This window comes from Manis javanica, chromosome 13 (assembly GCF_040802235.1).
Source record: "Manis javanica isolate MJ-LG chromosome 13, MJ_LKY, whole genome shotgun sequence".
NCBI lineage: Eukaryota > Metazoa > Chordata > Mammalia > Pholidota > Manidae > Manis > Manis javanica.
Genome location: NC_133168.1, coordinates 49,306,179 through 49,318,317, shown reverse-complemented (window position 1 = coordinate 49,318,317; position 12,139 = coordinate 49,306,179). Strand labels below are relative to the sequence as shown.

Sequence of the window (12,139 nt, the reverse complement as noted above, 5' to 3'; positions counted from 1 at the left end):
TATTTTTTCTGGTGGTACTTTCACTAGCTGATATTACATTACATATCTATTTTCACTTTTTTTCAGCTTTACTGCAGTATACTTGGCAAATAAAATTGTAATACACTAAAACTTACCTGGGACAATTAGACATACGTGTATGCTATGAAAGGATTTGTACTATCTAGTTAATCAATGCATCTATCCCTTCACATATTTACTTTTTGATGTGTGTGAGAGGATACAAGTACTAGTCTCTCAGCAAGTTTCAATTACACAATAAAGTACAATTAACTCTACAAGCTATACATTAGCTCCTTAGGCTTTATTTCTCTTATAATTAAAAGTCTGTACCATCTCACCAGCCTCTCCCAGTTCCTCCTATTTCCCAGCCCTCCCTGGCAACTACCATTCTACACTGCTCCACTGTTTCTATGAGGTTTGTGTTTGTTTGTTTTTTAGATTCCACACATAAGTGAAAACATGTAGTTTTTGTCTTTCACTGTTTGACAAAAATTGCTGAGTATGTTTGAAGAGCAAGGAACTCAAACTTGGAATCACTGTAGAAGGGAGGAGAACACACTGAGCCTGGAGAGGTAGTCAGATTGCAGAGGGTTTTTAATAGTCTGCTAAAAAAATTTGACCTTTCATTGGGTAGGCAGTGGAAAACCACTGAGGATATGTGAGCAATGTTAAACTGTCACAATGGTTAAATGTTTATCATAATTTGTTTTAGTAAGATATTGAAGGCTTGAACTAATGTGTGGAAGCCAATAATCATTCACCATGCCTTACCCCTTAACTTTTCACAGGTTTAAGTCATTGAAGAGAGAGATCTCAGCCTCCTCTCCTTCGTCTATATTTCAGAATTTATTTTTATATCTCAGGAAGAAGTGCCCTGGCTAGTTTATTTGCTTTGCATTTTAATCCTTCTTTTCTCACCATGTATAGGTCTCTGCTCTGCTAATATTCCAAGCTTTAGATAGTGATATTAATGGGTCATGAAATCACTTTAGCGGGATTTGACTAAAATTTCTTCTAATAATGCAAGAGAATAAAATTGAATAAAAGTTATGGCATATAATAGATACTTAGCTATTTTGTGTACTAGGTTATGATGTAAGAAAAGTATTTCTTAGAGTGGTCACAATCAATAAATCTTAAAAGCCATGGACCTAGCCACTGTGATTTGGTATCTTTATTCTTACAGTGTTCTTTGGACTAAAGATAAATACTTAAATTATATAAATCATATAAAACAAAAGTGAAAACATATGTTTGAGTTGATTCTCCTAACCAATCAAGGGAAGACTCTTTCTCTTCCTTCCTGAAATTTCTTAAAGCTATAAACTCACACCTTTATAAACTAATGTCTGCTTCAACTATTGTCAAAATTCATCAATGACCCTTACAATTAATTGCCACTGTACATATTCAGTCTTCCTTGAGAAAGCAGCATTTGATGCTCCTTCACTGCTGCTGTTTTTTTTCATGGTGGCAGTGACAGTGTGGCCTCAGTTCCCCTGACCCCCAACAGCTCCTTTCCTGGCTCTCCTTTCTCTTCTGGCTTCTCAAATGTAGGTAGTCCTGTCTTTCTGTCTTTCCATGTGCTGCCCTTGGGTAATATCACCCTGGGAAATCTTATCTAACTTTAAATCATTTATTAACATATCTCTACCTTCATCTGCCCTTCCATTTTTCAGATTTCCATTTCCTGCAGCTATTTGCATATTTCCATCTAGACAGACTCTTCATATCAATTTTAACCTATTTGGAGCATAAATTGTCTTCCTTCTGCAGCATCTCTCCCCTGCTTTCTCCTTTACAGTTAATGACAACAGCATTTTGGAGGCCAACCTGGCTAAAAACCTCTAACTTAACTTCTGTCTGGTGCTAACCCCTCAAATCTAAAACTGTAGAGCTGCATTCAACAATTTTCTCACATCCATCCCTTGTCTCCATGCTTGTTACTATTACCTACTTTCAGGTTCTAATTATCTTTTGCTTAGGCTAGTCTGATAACTTTTTAATTGGTCTCTGCCTTTCCTCTCAGTCTGTTTCAATTCATTGTACTCAACTCTATCATTAGTCTTCCTAAAGTGGGGCTCTGATCACATTAACCCTTAAAAAAACAAAACAAAACAAAAACTTGTAGTGTTCCCTCATTGATAGAAAATGAAAGAGCAGTTTCTTAGCCTGATGTTCATGGATTTCTACAATATGGCTTCCATTCTTCCATTCCTGACTCTCATACTAGTTCTCATAAATGCCTTGTGTTTTCTGTTTTCTAAGCTTTCGCTCATATAATTTCCTACTATATCCACCGGTAAAAATCTTTCAATCCACTGTTTAAGATCTATTATAAATACTATTACTTCTTTCAAATTTGCCCGAAGCTTCCAAAATCAAGTGTGCTCAAGTGTTCTGTGTGTTTTGTTACTGTGAGCGTCTCCAAGAGATGTTTGCTTCTCTTTTAGATCTCCTGTAGCTTTTGTTATAGTTCACCCAACAGGAAATTACAAATTAATTACTGACTTTTTCTAATCCAAATGGTTCATATTTTAATAGGCAATGAAATAAATAACATGCTCTTGTTTGGATCTGGTAATTGGAAAGAGAGATTAGGGAAAGGAAAAGGAAAACAATATATTTTTTATATACCTATCAGTTGGTGGTTGGAGGACAGTAAGATCATGTGCTTTATCCTCATCAGTATTCCACTAAACTAAAAATTTACATTTGATACGCTATAAAAAGCCTGTGATTCTGTTCAACAAAAACGAGGAGCATGCAGAAGAAAGGGGGACAATTCACATGAAAATATTTTCAGAATGTCGACAAAGCCAGTGATGAAGAAAAACCTGACCATAGGTGGAATGATCTCTTCCTCTGAGTTGCTCATACTCATTATAAGGTGTCCAGGATTCCAGTTCTGAACACACCGCCATACTTCTTTTCAAAAGCAAATTCTTAGAGAAAAACGTCTTACCATACAGAGGTTGAAGTCTATAAACACTTAGCAGAAAGTGTAGACAGCCTTAGCAAAAAGGTAAACAAAACATCCTAGAGGTTTTTTGTCAATGTATAAAACAATGCAAAATGTTCAGACAGCACTGAAATAAAATATTACAGCTTTTGTTTTCCCTTTTGTATGTGTTTCCATGGTACCAAGCTCAGACTACCTTAACACAAAGGGGGCTGCGATTATATATGGATTTATTTTGGAGCAGAACACTATGTCACCCTGCTTTAATGGCACTGTTTTTCAAGTATTTTCTTGATAAATCTTTACCAATTGTAAAAACACACAAAATGAGTTGCAAAAGCCACAAATATGATACAACATACACCCAAACAATTCTTCATAGCTGAATTTAAGAATGAAGTATATGCAAATGCTAGACCTTTATAAAAATTTATGATATTATGCACATTTGTGCATATACCACTTATTTCATAAACATGTTAATAGGGGTATTTGAATTTTAATTAATAAGTATTAGTTAGGACACAGTTTTAAGGGAGAAATAAACCATAGAGCATTATATACTCATTTTTGTCAATATTTATATTGTTTAAAAAATCTCTCTTAGATTGAGATTTTTTTGTGGAAAAGAATACCCAAATCAAAGAAATTCCATGTGCTATACAGATGGTAGTACTGATTGGGAAATCTGATAGTATTTTTTCAATCTTACTTGTTGCTAGAAGAAATCAGAGGACAAGCACATTGCTGACAGTCATTTGGCAATCCTTTGACAATTCCGTAGTATCCAAGAGCACATCGTTCACAGAAGTCACCAGCAGTGTGATGTTGGCAATTCTGTAGAGCAAAAGGGAGCAGTTTGCTTTTAATTTAATGAGCGTTAGGATGAGATTATCATATCCTGTGAAAACACACACACACACATCACTGACAGAAAACTCAGTTCTTGATATACATATTTTTAAAGAAGTTCTTTCATTTGAGAAACTAATACTGGGTATTGTAGCTATACAATTAGAGTTTCTATTCTCTTTTTTCTATGTCAATCTCTGTATAAATATTTCAATTACTCTACTCTTGGGAAAAAACTTCACAAATTTCTAAATTTATTGTATCATCTGGCCATTTATATTTCTGCTCTATAAGGTGCTGGGAAGTGCTAAGAATCCTGGGGTCTTGGTACGTTTCCATTGGTGAGTTTTCTAAAACCAAACCAAGGTGGAAAGCATGAATGTTTTAAGAGGCAGCTGTAGAAAGAAAAAGGTTAATTCTTACCACATTAAGAATTAGGAATCTAATTCTTGCCAAATGTTAATGGTTCTTTTAGAGAGGATCCTGTCTGCAACCAGTAATCTCAGTGCATTGTTTTCTTTTTCACACTTGCCTAAGAGACACTTCAGTAATATGTTTTAAAACATTTCCATAAGGAAATGCGAGTAGATATGGAATAGTGTGTACTTTTGCAATTAAAATTCTCAGTGCAATAAAGACAAGGAGAACTTCATGCCAGGCACTGAGATGAATCAAGTGAGGTAAAAAGGTAAAATAACATCCTATCCTTTAATAATTTATGTCCACTTTGGGAAATTTTTGTCTGTAATTGGGAAATAAACCTGGCAGTAAGAATGCAATATTTATTGATTGTTATTTATTAGAAATGTGACACTTGACTTTGGGAGTTGAGGAAAAGAGAAGAAACAAAAGGACTTTGGAATTTGATTTTAACTATTTTGTAAGACAGGATTTGGAGGTGTCAAAGGGTGACTTCTTATAAACAATATAAGAAGAAACTTGAGAAGCAAAAAAGTCAGTAACAAAATAGATGTATATGTTTAGTGAACTAATCTGATTAACTCAGCTGGAGTCACAGAGGCACCTGCAGGCTAGATATTGAACTTGGGACACATTCCATAAACTGGGCTCTTTGCTTCATTCAATCCACAAAGAAGCACATATTTATTTTCCATGTGTCTTCTAACAGCCAGACAGTGTTTGGTATGGCATGTATGGTCATTCATGTCAAACAGTAACCAAAGTCACTCCCTCTACAGAGATTGCCATAGAATTTAAATTTTTTTTTGGAACTTCTGTCAACTCTTTCTGAGAGTTCCTGTTGACTCAGTTTGACAGCTGTTCCTTGGGGAGAAACCATGACATTATCACAATGAATTTCAGACCACTGTTTATTTGTTTTCTTACAACTTTGGTGCTATATCTGAGAATATTTTGTGTCACTTTCAGATGCATTTATAACTTAATGAAAAAATAGATACAATGTTCCAATATAATAGGATGCAAATTTCAGATATCTAATTCTCTTTCTCACTCTCATCACTAGAAAGCCCCGTTTTTACAGGAAAGGAAGCCCTCCCAGCTTCCTGCCAAACTACCCACCATCTCTCCTGCTTGACTACACATCACTGTAAAATATATTCTCTTCATAGGAAGGGGTATTTGACCTCTGTCCAAAGCTCTTCCTAAACTCTTGCTTTATTTACCTTCCTGCCTCCCCATTTTCTCCAGCATCTGCACTTTATCCTGCTCTTCTGGATTATTCCCATTAACGTTTAAGGTTAATCATGAATTTCCTATCTTAAAAATATCTCTGAGGTCCCAAGTCCCTTGAGAACTTCCATCTTTTCCTTTGATAAACTTTTAAAAATCATTATTTACATCCCTGGTCTCTACTTCCCCTCTCTTTCACTTCTGCCCCCTTAAAACAGCCTTCTGATTTCACCACTGAAACCATTTCAGGTTTCAGGCATAAGATCTTTGTTGCTAAATCCAACTTTACTGATAACAATCAGTCCTCATGATAACAAATTGTCTGCAGCAACTGATTATTTCTGGCCAACGTTCCTTAAAAATTTCACTTCCTGTGTTTTTTTTAAACAGCAGAGTCTGTTGATTTTTCTCCTTCCTCTATGGCTACTCTTTCTTATTCTCTTTCATGGACTCTCCCTTTCCTTTCTGTTTGTAAGATTGGTGTCCTTGATTCTAACTTTGGCTCTGATTTCTTTTTTTTTTCCCTAGACATTCTTTCTCCCATGGCGGTTTCATCCATTACTATAATTTTAGTTATCATTTATGGACCAAAAACTCTAAATTTTATATATTCAGCCTAGCTATCTCAAATGAGTTCCATATTTTCGTTTCTAATTGCTTCTTGGATAGGTCTTACTGCATAATGAAAAAGCACATTGAATTTGAAATGTCAAAAATTAATCTCTCTAAACTTGCTAATACTTTTTTATTTTCCATTTCATTTAGGGTCACTATCATCTGCTGGATTACCCAGGCCAGAAATCTAGAATTTTCTCTCATCCCAGATACCTATTTGATCACCATGTTCCATGATTCTATTACTCTGTTTACTTACTTTTTGCTACTATTTTTATCTGGCCACTGTCATCTTTAATCCAGTTAATTAAAACAGCCCATTAGCTAAAGATTCTGCTTTTAAATTTTCTCATCCAAGGATTTCTCCATATTACAATCAGCGTAATCATCCTACAGAATATATCAAACCATGCGACTGTCTTGCTGAAAACCTTCAATAGTTTTTCATTGTCCTCAGCATGAATTACAAACTCTCTAGCAAGACAAGAAAGACCTTTATAATCTGGCCCCTGTTTACCCCTCAAGCCTTACCTCTAGCCACTGCAACCTTTGCATACTCTGCTGAAACCATATGGGACTACTTGAAATTCTCAAATTATGCAATGCTCTCTCTTCTGGGACTTTTCATATGCAAAACTCTTGTTTTGGAATGTATTTTCTTCTCTTACCTGGCTAGCATCTATTCATTTCAGCTCTCATTTTACATCACTTTTTTGATAAACATACTCTGATGTCCTAAGACAAGGCTAGAAATTCCTTTTAGCTCAACAAAGTGACTGAAACATGGTAGTTCAATGATTACTTTGAATGACTGAATGAATTCACATCTAGCATAGATGAAACTAGCCAAGTTTCAAGTCTAATGACTTTACAGAAAGGTGGTTAGCAGGGCAAGTTGATTTGTCATATTTTGATAATTGACATAAATACCATAATCTTCTCCTATTCAGCCATCCAAGGAACCACCATATTTTGGCAATAAAATAGTCATTCCATACTTAACAGTAACATGGTGAGAGATATGGTTCCAAGATAAAATATTTATTTATGAATTTCCAATCTCAAATAATTCAGCAAGATGTCAAATGATAAATAAGTGTTAACTGGGGAGTATTTTAAGAACATAATTTACAGTTATAGCTATGAACATGTGCCAAAAAATGCATGGCAAAAAATAAATACTGAACAATAATTATCATCATTTTGTTTTGTTAAAAAAAATCACTGCATAATGAATTATCTTATGTAACCTAACATTTATAATTGAATCAAAACACAATGTTGATTATTACTAAAAATATAGAGATTCAAAACTTTGGTTTGCCTCTCTTATACCTACAACTCTGTATAATTTCTTCATAGTAGGGAAATTTAACCCTCTCTGGACAACCAATCTTTCACAGGGCTGCTGACATCCTAAACTTGGTTAACTGAATCAAATGTTCTGGTTAAGCCAACAAACACACACATAAATCATGATGCTATTTTTGAAACTTTTTGACATAAACCTCTCCTATGACTTTCCTGTCTGCTTTGAAATAGTGGGAATAATATTTCTCTTGTATAGAAATGAATCTTTAGTAATAATTTCTGTATTTTAGATGGTTAATGAGTTTATATTCTCAGGAGTGATATGTATTAGTATCTTTTCAATAATAGCTAAAAATACATGATACTTGCATTTTTTTTGTAATGGAAAAGCTGGTGGTACATATTCCTTCTACTTAAGTTCAAATGAATATAATATTAATATAATAAAATATATTAGGCCTAAGGTGAGAAGTTACTTAACCTAAGCTTGTCTTGCAAGGATGCCTCCACACTTTACCTGATACATTATTAAATACAATGAATTCTTATAAGGCAGGCCTTTTCATCTTGTATAACTGTAAGACATGAAGTTTTTCCTTATGCTGAAAGAATAGTTATCTCTAATTTTTATTCAGTGATCCAAGCTCTGCCTGCTGAAACTCTGCAGATTAAGTCAATTCCCATTTTCCAGGGGACGTCCTCAACTGTCTAAAGAATACTATGACTTCCTAAATCTTTTTTCAAGCTAAAATATATACATTTTTTCAAGTTAAACATTTAACAAACCTGGCTATTTAGAATTTCTTTTGAAACAGAAATTTTAAGTCTCTTCCTTTATTTACAAATATATTGAATGCACTTGCTTTCTTCATCTGAACTTGTACAAATGAATCTACAGTTAAGTAAGAACTCCTATTTCACAGGAATTGCCATTATGTGTCATTTCTTCTGTTCTTTCCCTTAAACAGCAAGATATAAACTCCTACAGGGTAAGGGTCATACATTCCTCACCTTTGTAATCTTACCACCAACCACAATGTCTGTACATTAGAAATATTTATTAAGAAATATTTATTGACAAATAAACAAGTGAGCCTTCAAAGGTTAAAAACCTTTTTTTATATTAATTTCATATTGTCAGTTGTAGCTCATAGTTCCAATTGTCAGGCTCTTTTTGATTCTTTAACAGCATCTAACACACTAGGTAACACTTCTAGCCTGTTGTCATCTGAATATGAAGATCTCATCCAAATCACTTATAAAGGTTTTGAGCATAACAGGGGCAAACCTAAGGCCTAAACCTCATCATTGGGGACATTTCTAGAGCGTGTTCTAGGTCACATTGTTCGGCAACTTCTACACACATCAAACTTGTTAATTGATTACCACCTGGCCCATATTTTCAACCTTATTTGCAAGGATATCATGAAGTATTCTGTCAAATGCTTATTTAAGCAATTCAGAGTTTGAATCATAGTTCTGACTTTTACTGACTTATGACTTAAGCAAATTATCTCTCTCAGCAACAATTCATCAACTTTAAAAGAAGAAATTACCCTGTCTACCTCATAAATTTATTTTAAGAATAAATGAGAACAATCTATCTACAGTGACCAGTCTTGGTCCTGGTACATACATAGGGCTTGGACATATGGTAGCTATTATTTTTGCTGAATTTGAGATATGATGTATCACACTTTCTGATGAATTTTTTTATTGTAATGGGATTCAGCAAACCAGAGTCTCAAATACTATATATATACATAGTAACTCCAGCAATTAGTTTGATATGTTTTATTTTGAATGAACATATTCTGATTCCTAGTGAGCATTATTTATTTTTTCTACACTTAACAGATATCAGTTAAATAAGCAATCTTTAAGTTTCACTGGAGACCAAAATCGACCTATTTCTGATATTTTATTCCCTAACAAAACCTGCAATGATATTTCACTGCTTTCCATCTTGTTACAAATTTCATATTTTCATGATTTTGCAATGTTTTTCACACATGGCTCTTGATCACGTTTGTAGATTCTTTTAGTATTCTAGGCTACAGTTCATGTGGACCTTCAAAATCAAACTCACTTAACCATGTAATAAGAGTATATTTACTCTATCTTATAATCTGTATGTACATAGTGGTAGATTTGAAACCTCACTAATACATTTTAGCCAAAGCTCTGTAGGTTGCTTAAATTTTCTTAGCATTAATTTTCAGAGTTGTAACAAAATGCTAACAATACCTGTTTTGGTAAGGTTGTTAGATAAATGAGAAGAGGCTTATAAAGCACCTTAAATACAGCAGATTCTATATGACTCCACTTACTGAAGATGGGGATTGATAGCTTAAACACAGATACAGATGTTATTTCAGACAACAGAGCAGATTAATGATGGAGATTTACCTTTTTCTTTTTAAGTAAGAATTGTGATAGAATGAAAATAATATTTTCACTAACTGTTCAGGTCTTGAAAAATTTATTTGCACTATCTGAGACTTCAGTATTCCTATATGAATATAGGAGAAAAATATTGACCTATGTGAATATAGGAGAAAAAATGGTTAAATGAGAATATACATGTGTGTAGATAGATGTAAATATGGATATGGATATAGATTTACTTTATACATAAACTCTGAAAAACTACATATCATCTGTGTGAGAGTGTGTGTGTGTGTGTGTGTGTGTACTGATTACTGTTAGTTCACTTATCTCCTCTCCCCTTCATGGTTTGGGGCTCAAAGTCATGTAGGCTTTATTCTGTGATTTTGAAGAAAATTTTCCTTTAGAAAAGAAGGAAGAGTCACTGAGCAATTGGTATTAAAATGCCAAAGTGTAGGATTTCTTAATGCTCAGAAAGAAGCAACAGCTCTCTTGAGTATCTTTAGGAATTATGAGGATAATAGTTACAAAGATGTGTGGGTTTTACGTAACAATTGAAATGCTTAGCCTATAAAGATTTCTATGATGGTTGTTTTCTTCTCTACCCTATATTTTTGAAGAAAGGTATAAAGGAAAAGAAAAAAAGTAAGAAAGTCTAGTATGGGGCTAGAGGTAACACAAGTTTTTACATGTTTTGATTAATTGTTATCTGATTGGTTCTTGGACTATAAATGGTGGATAACATGTATGGTAATTATCATCTGTATTATCAGCATCATCACGACTATCACTTCTTTGGAGCTTATCGTAGCTAAGTAATATGCTAAGCCTTTCATCCAGTATTTCACTGAAGTCTTACAAAAACTCTATGGCTGGGTGCTATAATTATTTTCATTTTATAAATGAGAAAACTAAGATCCCACTGAGGTTAGCTAAACTGACTAAGACCCTACAGACCATATGGGATAAAACTGGGATTTGAATCAAGGCAGTCTGACTCTACAGTCATATTTATGACCATTATGCCAAAGTAGAGGGCACTGTACTGTGTAATAAGCATGACGTTAAGCTGGAATCCACACTACACACAGAAAAGAAATCAGCATGCTGCAATTCCCTTAGTTACAGCATGAGAGCTATAATAGTTTTTTCCTAGTGGTCACATGGGGCTGTTTTAAAGATGAACAAAATTACCTAAATTGAGTTGTAAGTTGCCAGAAAGAAAACATAAAAATTCAGAGCACACCAGTTATCAGCTGTGCATGTTTGATGTACATATATATTTATTTTTCACTTCATCTAGTAGTATCACAGATAACAGACCTTGAGGCTACTAAGGCACAAAAATAGTGGTAATAGCTAATTGGCCAAATAGGACAGTATAAAGGGAACAACTTTAATCCTAAAAAAAAATTGAAATATATCCTTTATGAATGCTTCTAAATTAATCATATAAAGCAAACATAACCCTGTTAAAAAAGTACCAATGGAGATTGCATAAGAAAGAAAAATACATTTCATTCTCACTTAAGAATATATAAATTGACCCTCTTTCCTGAAATTATCTACTGAATTTTACAAATCAGCAGATTGGTGAAAGAATATCATACCAAAACCAAATAATTATTTCAGAATTCAAGGATGGTTAATATTAGTCAGTTATCCATCTAGTCAGTAATATCATCATTTATACATACGATCATATCTTAAATGCATCTTTACCCCCACTCCACTCACAGATAAGCATATGATAAATTTCAATATGTTATTTGGATTGAAGGAAGATATATTTAAGAAACCAAGAATAAAGAAGTTTTCTTAACACAATAAAGAATATTTATCTTAAAGTAAATACCAGCATCATATTTTGTGGTGAAAGGCTTGAGACATTCATATTAAAATCAGGAATAAGATAGGAAGCTGACTACCTCTTATTTAATGTTTCTTGCAAGACTTAGTCAATGTACAAATATGGAATTATTATATGAGATATAGCTTCTGGCAAGGAAAAGCAAAAATATAATTATTTGCAAAAAAATATTATTAATATGAAAATAACTGAAAGAATCAACTGAGAAACTTCTAGAACTAAAAATAAGTGGTTGGCTATCAAATACAAATAAAAACTCTCTTCTGTTGTTTACCAATAATGACCAGTCAGTAATTATACTGAAATAAAAAAAGTAAAGTTTATTATTGAAATGAAAATATAAAATACTTAGAAATAAGTTTCATATAAAAAATGTATAATGTATATAAATAATATTGAAACAGTTTACTGTGAGACATGAAATGTTTGACTAGAGTATCATATTCCTGGGTTGAAGGAGGACAACTGAATAGAATAAAGATCTC

General features: G+C 33.4%; 1 protein-coding gene across 3 annotated transcripts in view; it reads right to left on the bottom strand.

Annotated features, from left to right (window-relative positions):
* Positions 1-12,139, bottom strand: part of LAMA2 (laminin subunit alpha 2) — a 588,333-nt gene that overhangs the window by 153,343 nt on the left and 422,851 nt on the right. For all 3 annotated transcript variants that reach the window (XM_073219597.1, XM_073219595.1, XM_073219596.1), the window contains one exon: positions 3,678-3,802. In XM_073219597.1, the coding sequence (XP_073075698.1) occupies positions 3,678-3,802 (125 nt within the window). The remainder of the gene's footprint in view (positions 1-3,677; positions 3,803-12,139) is intronic.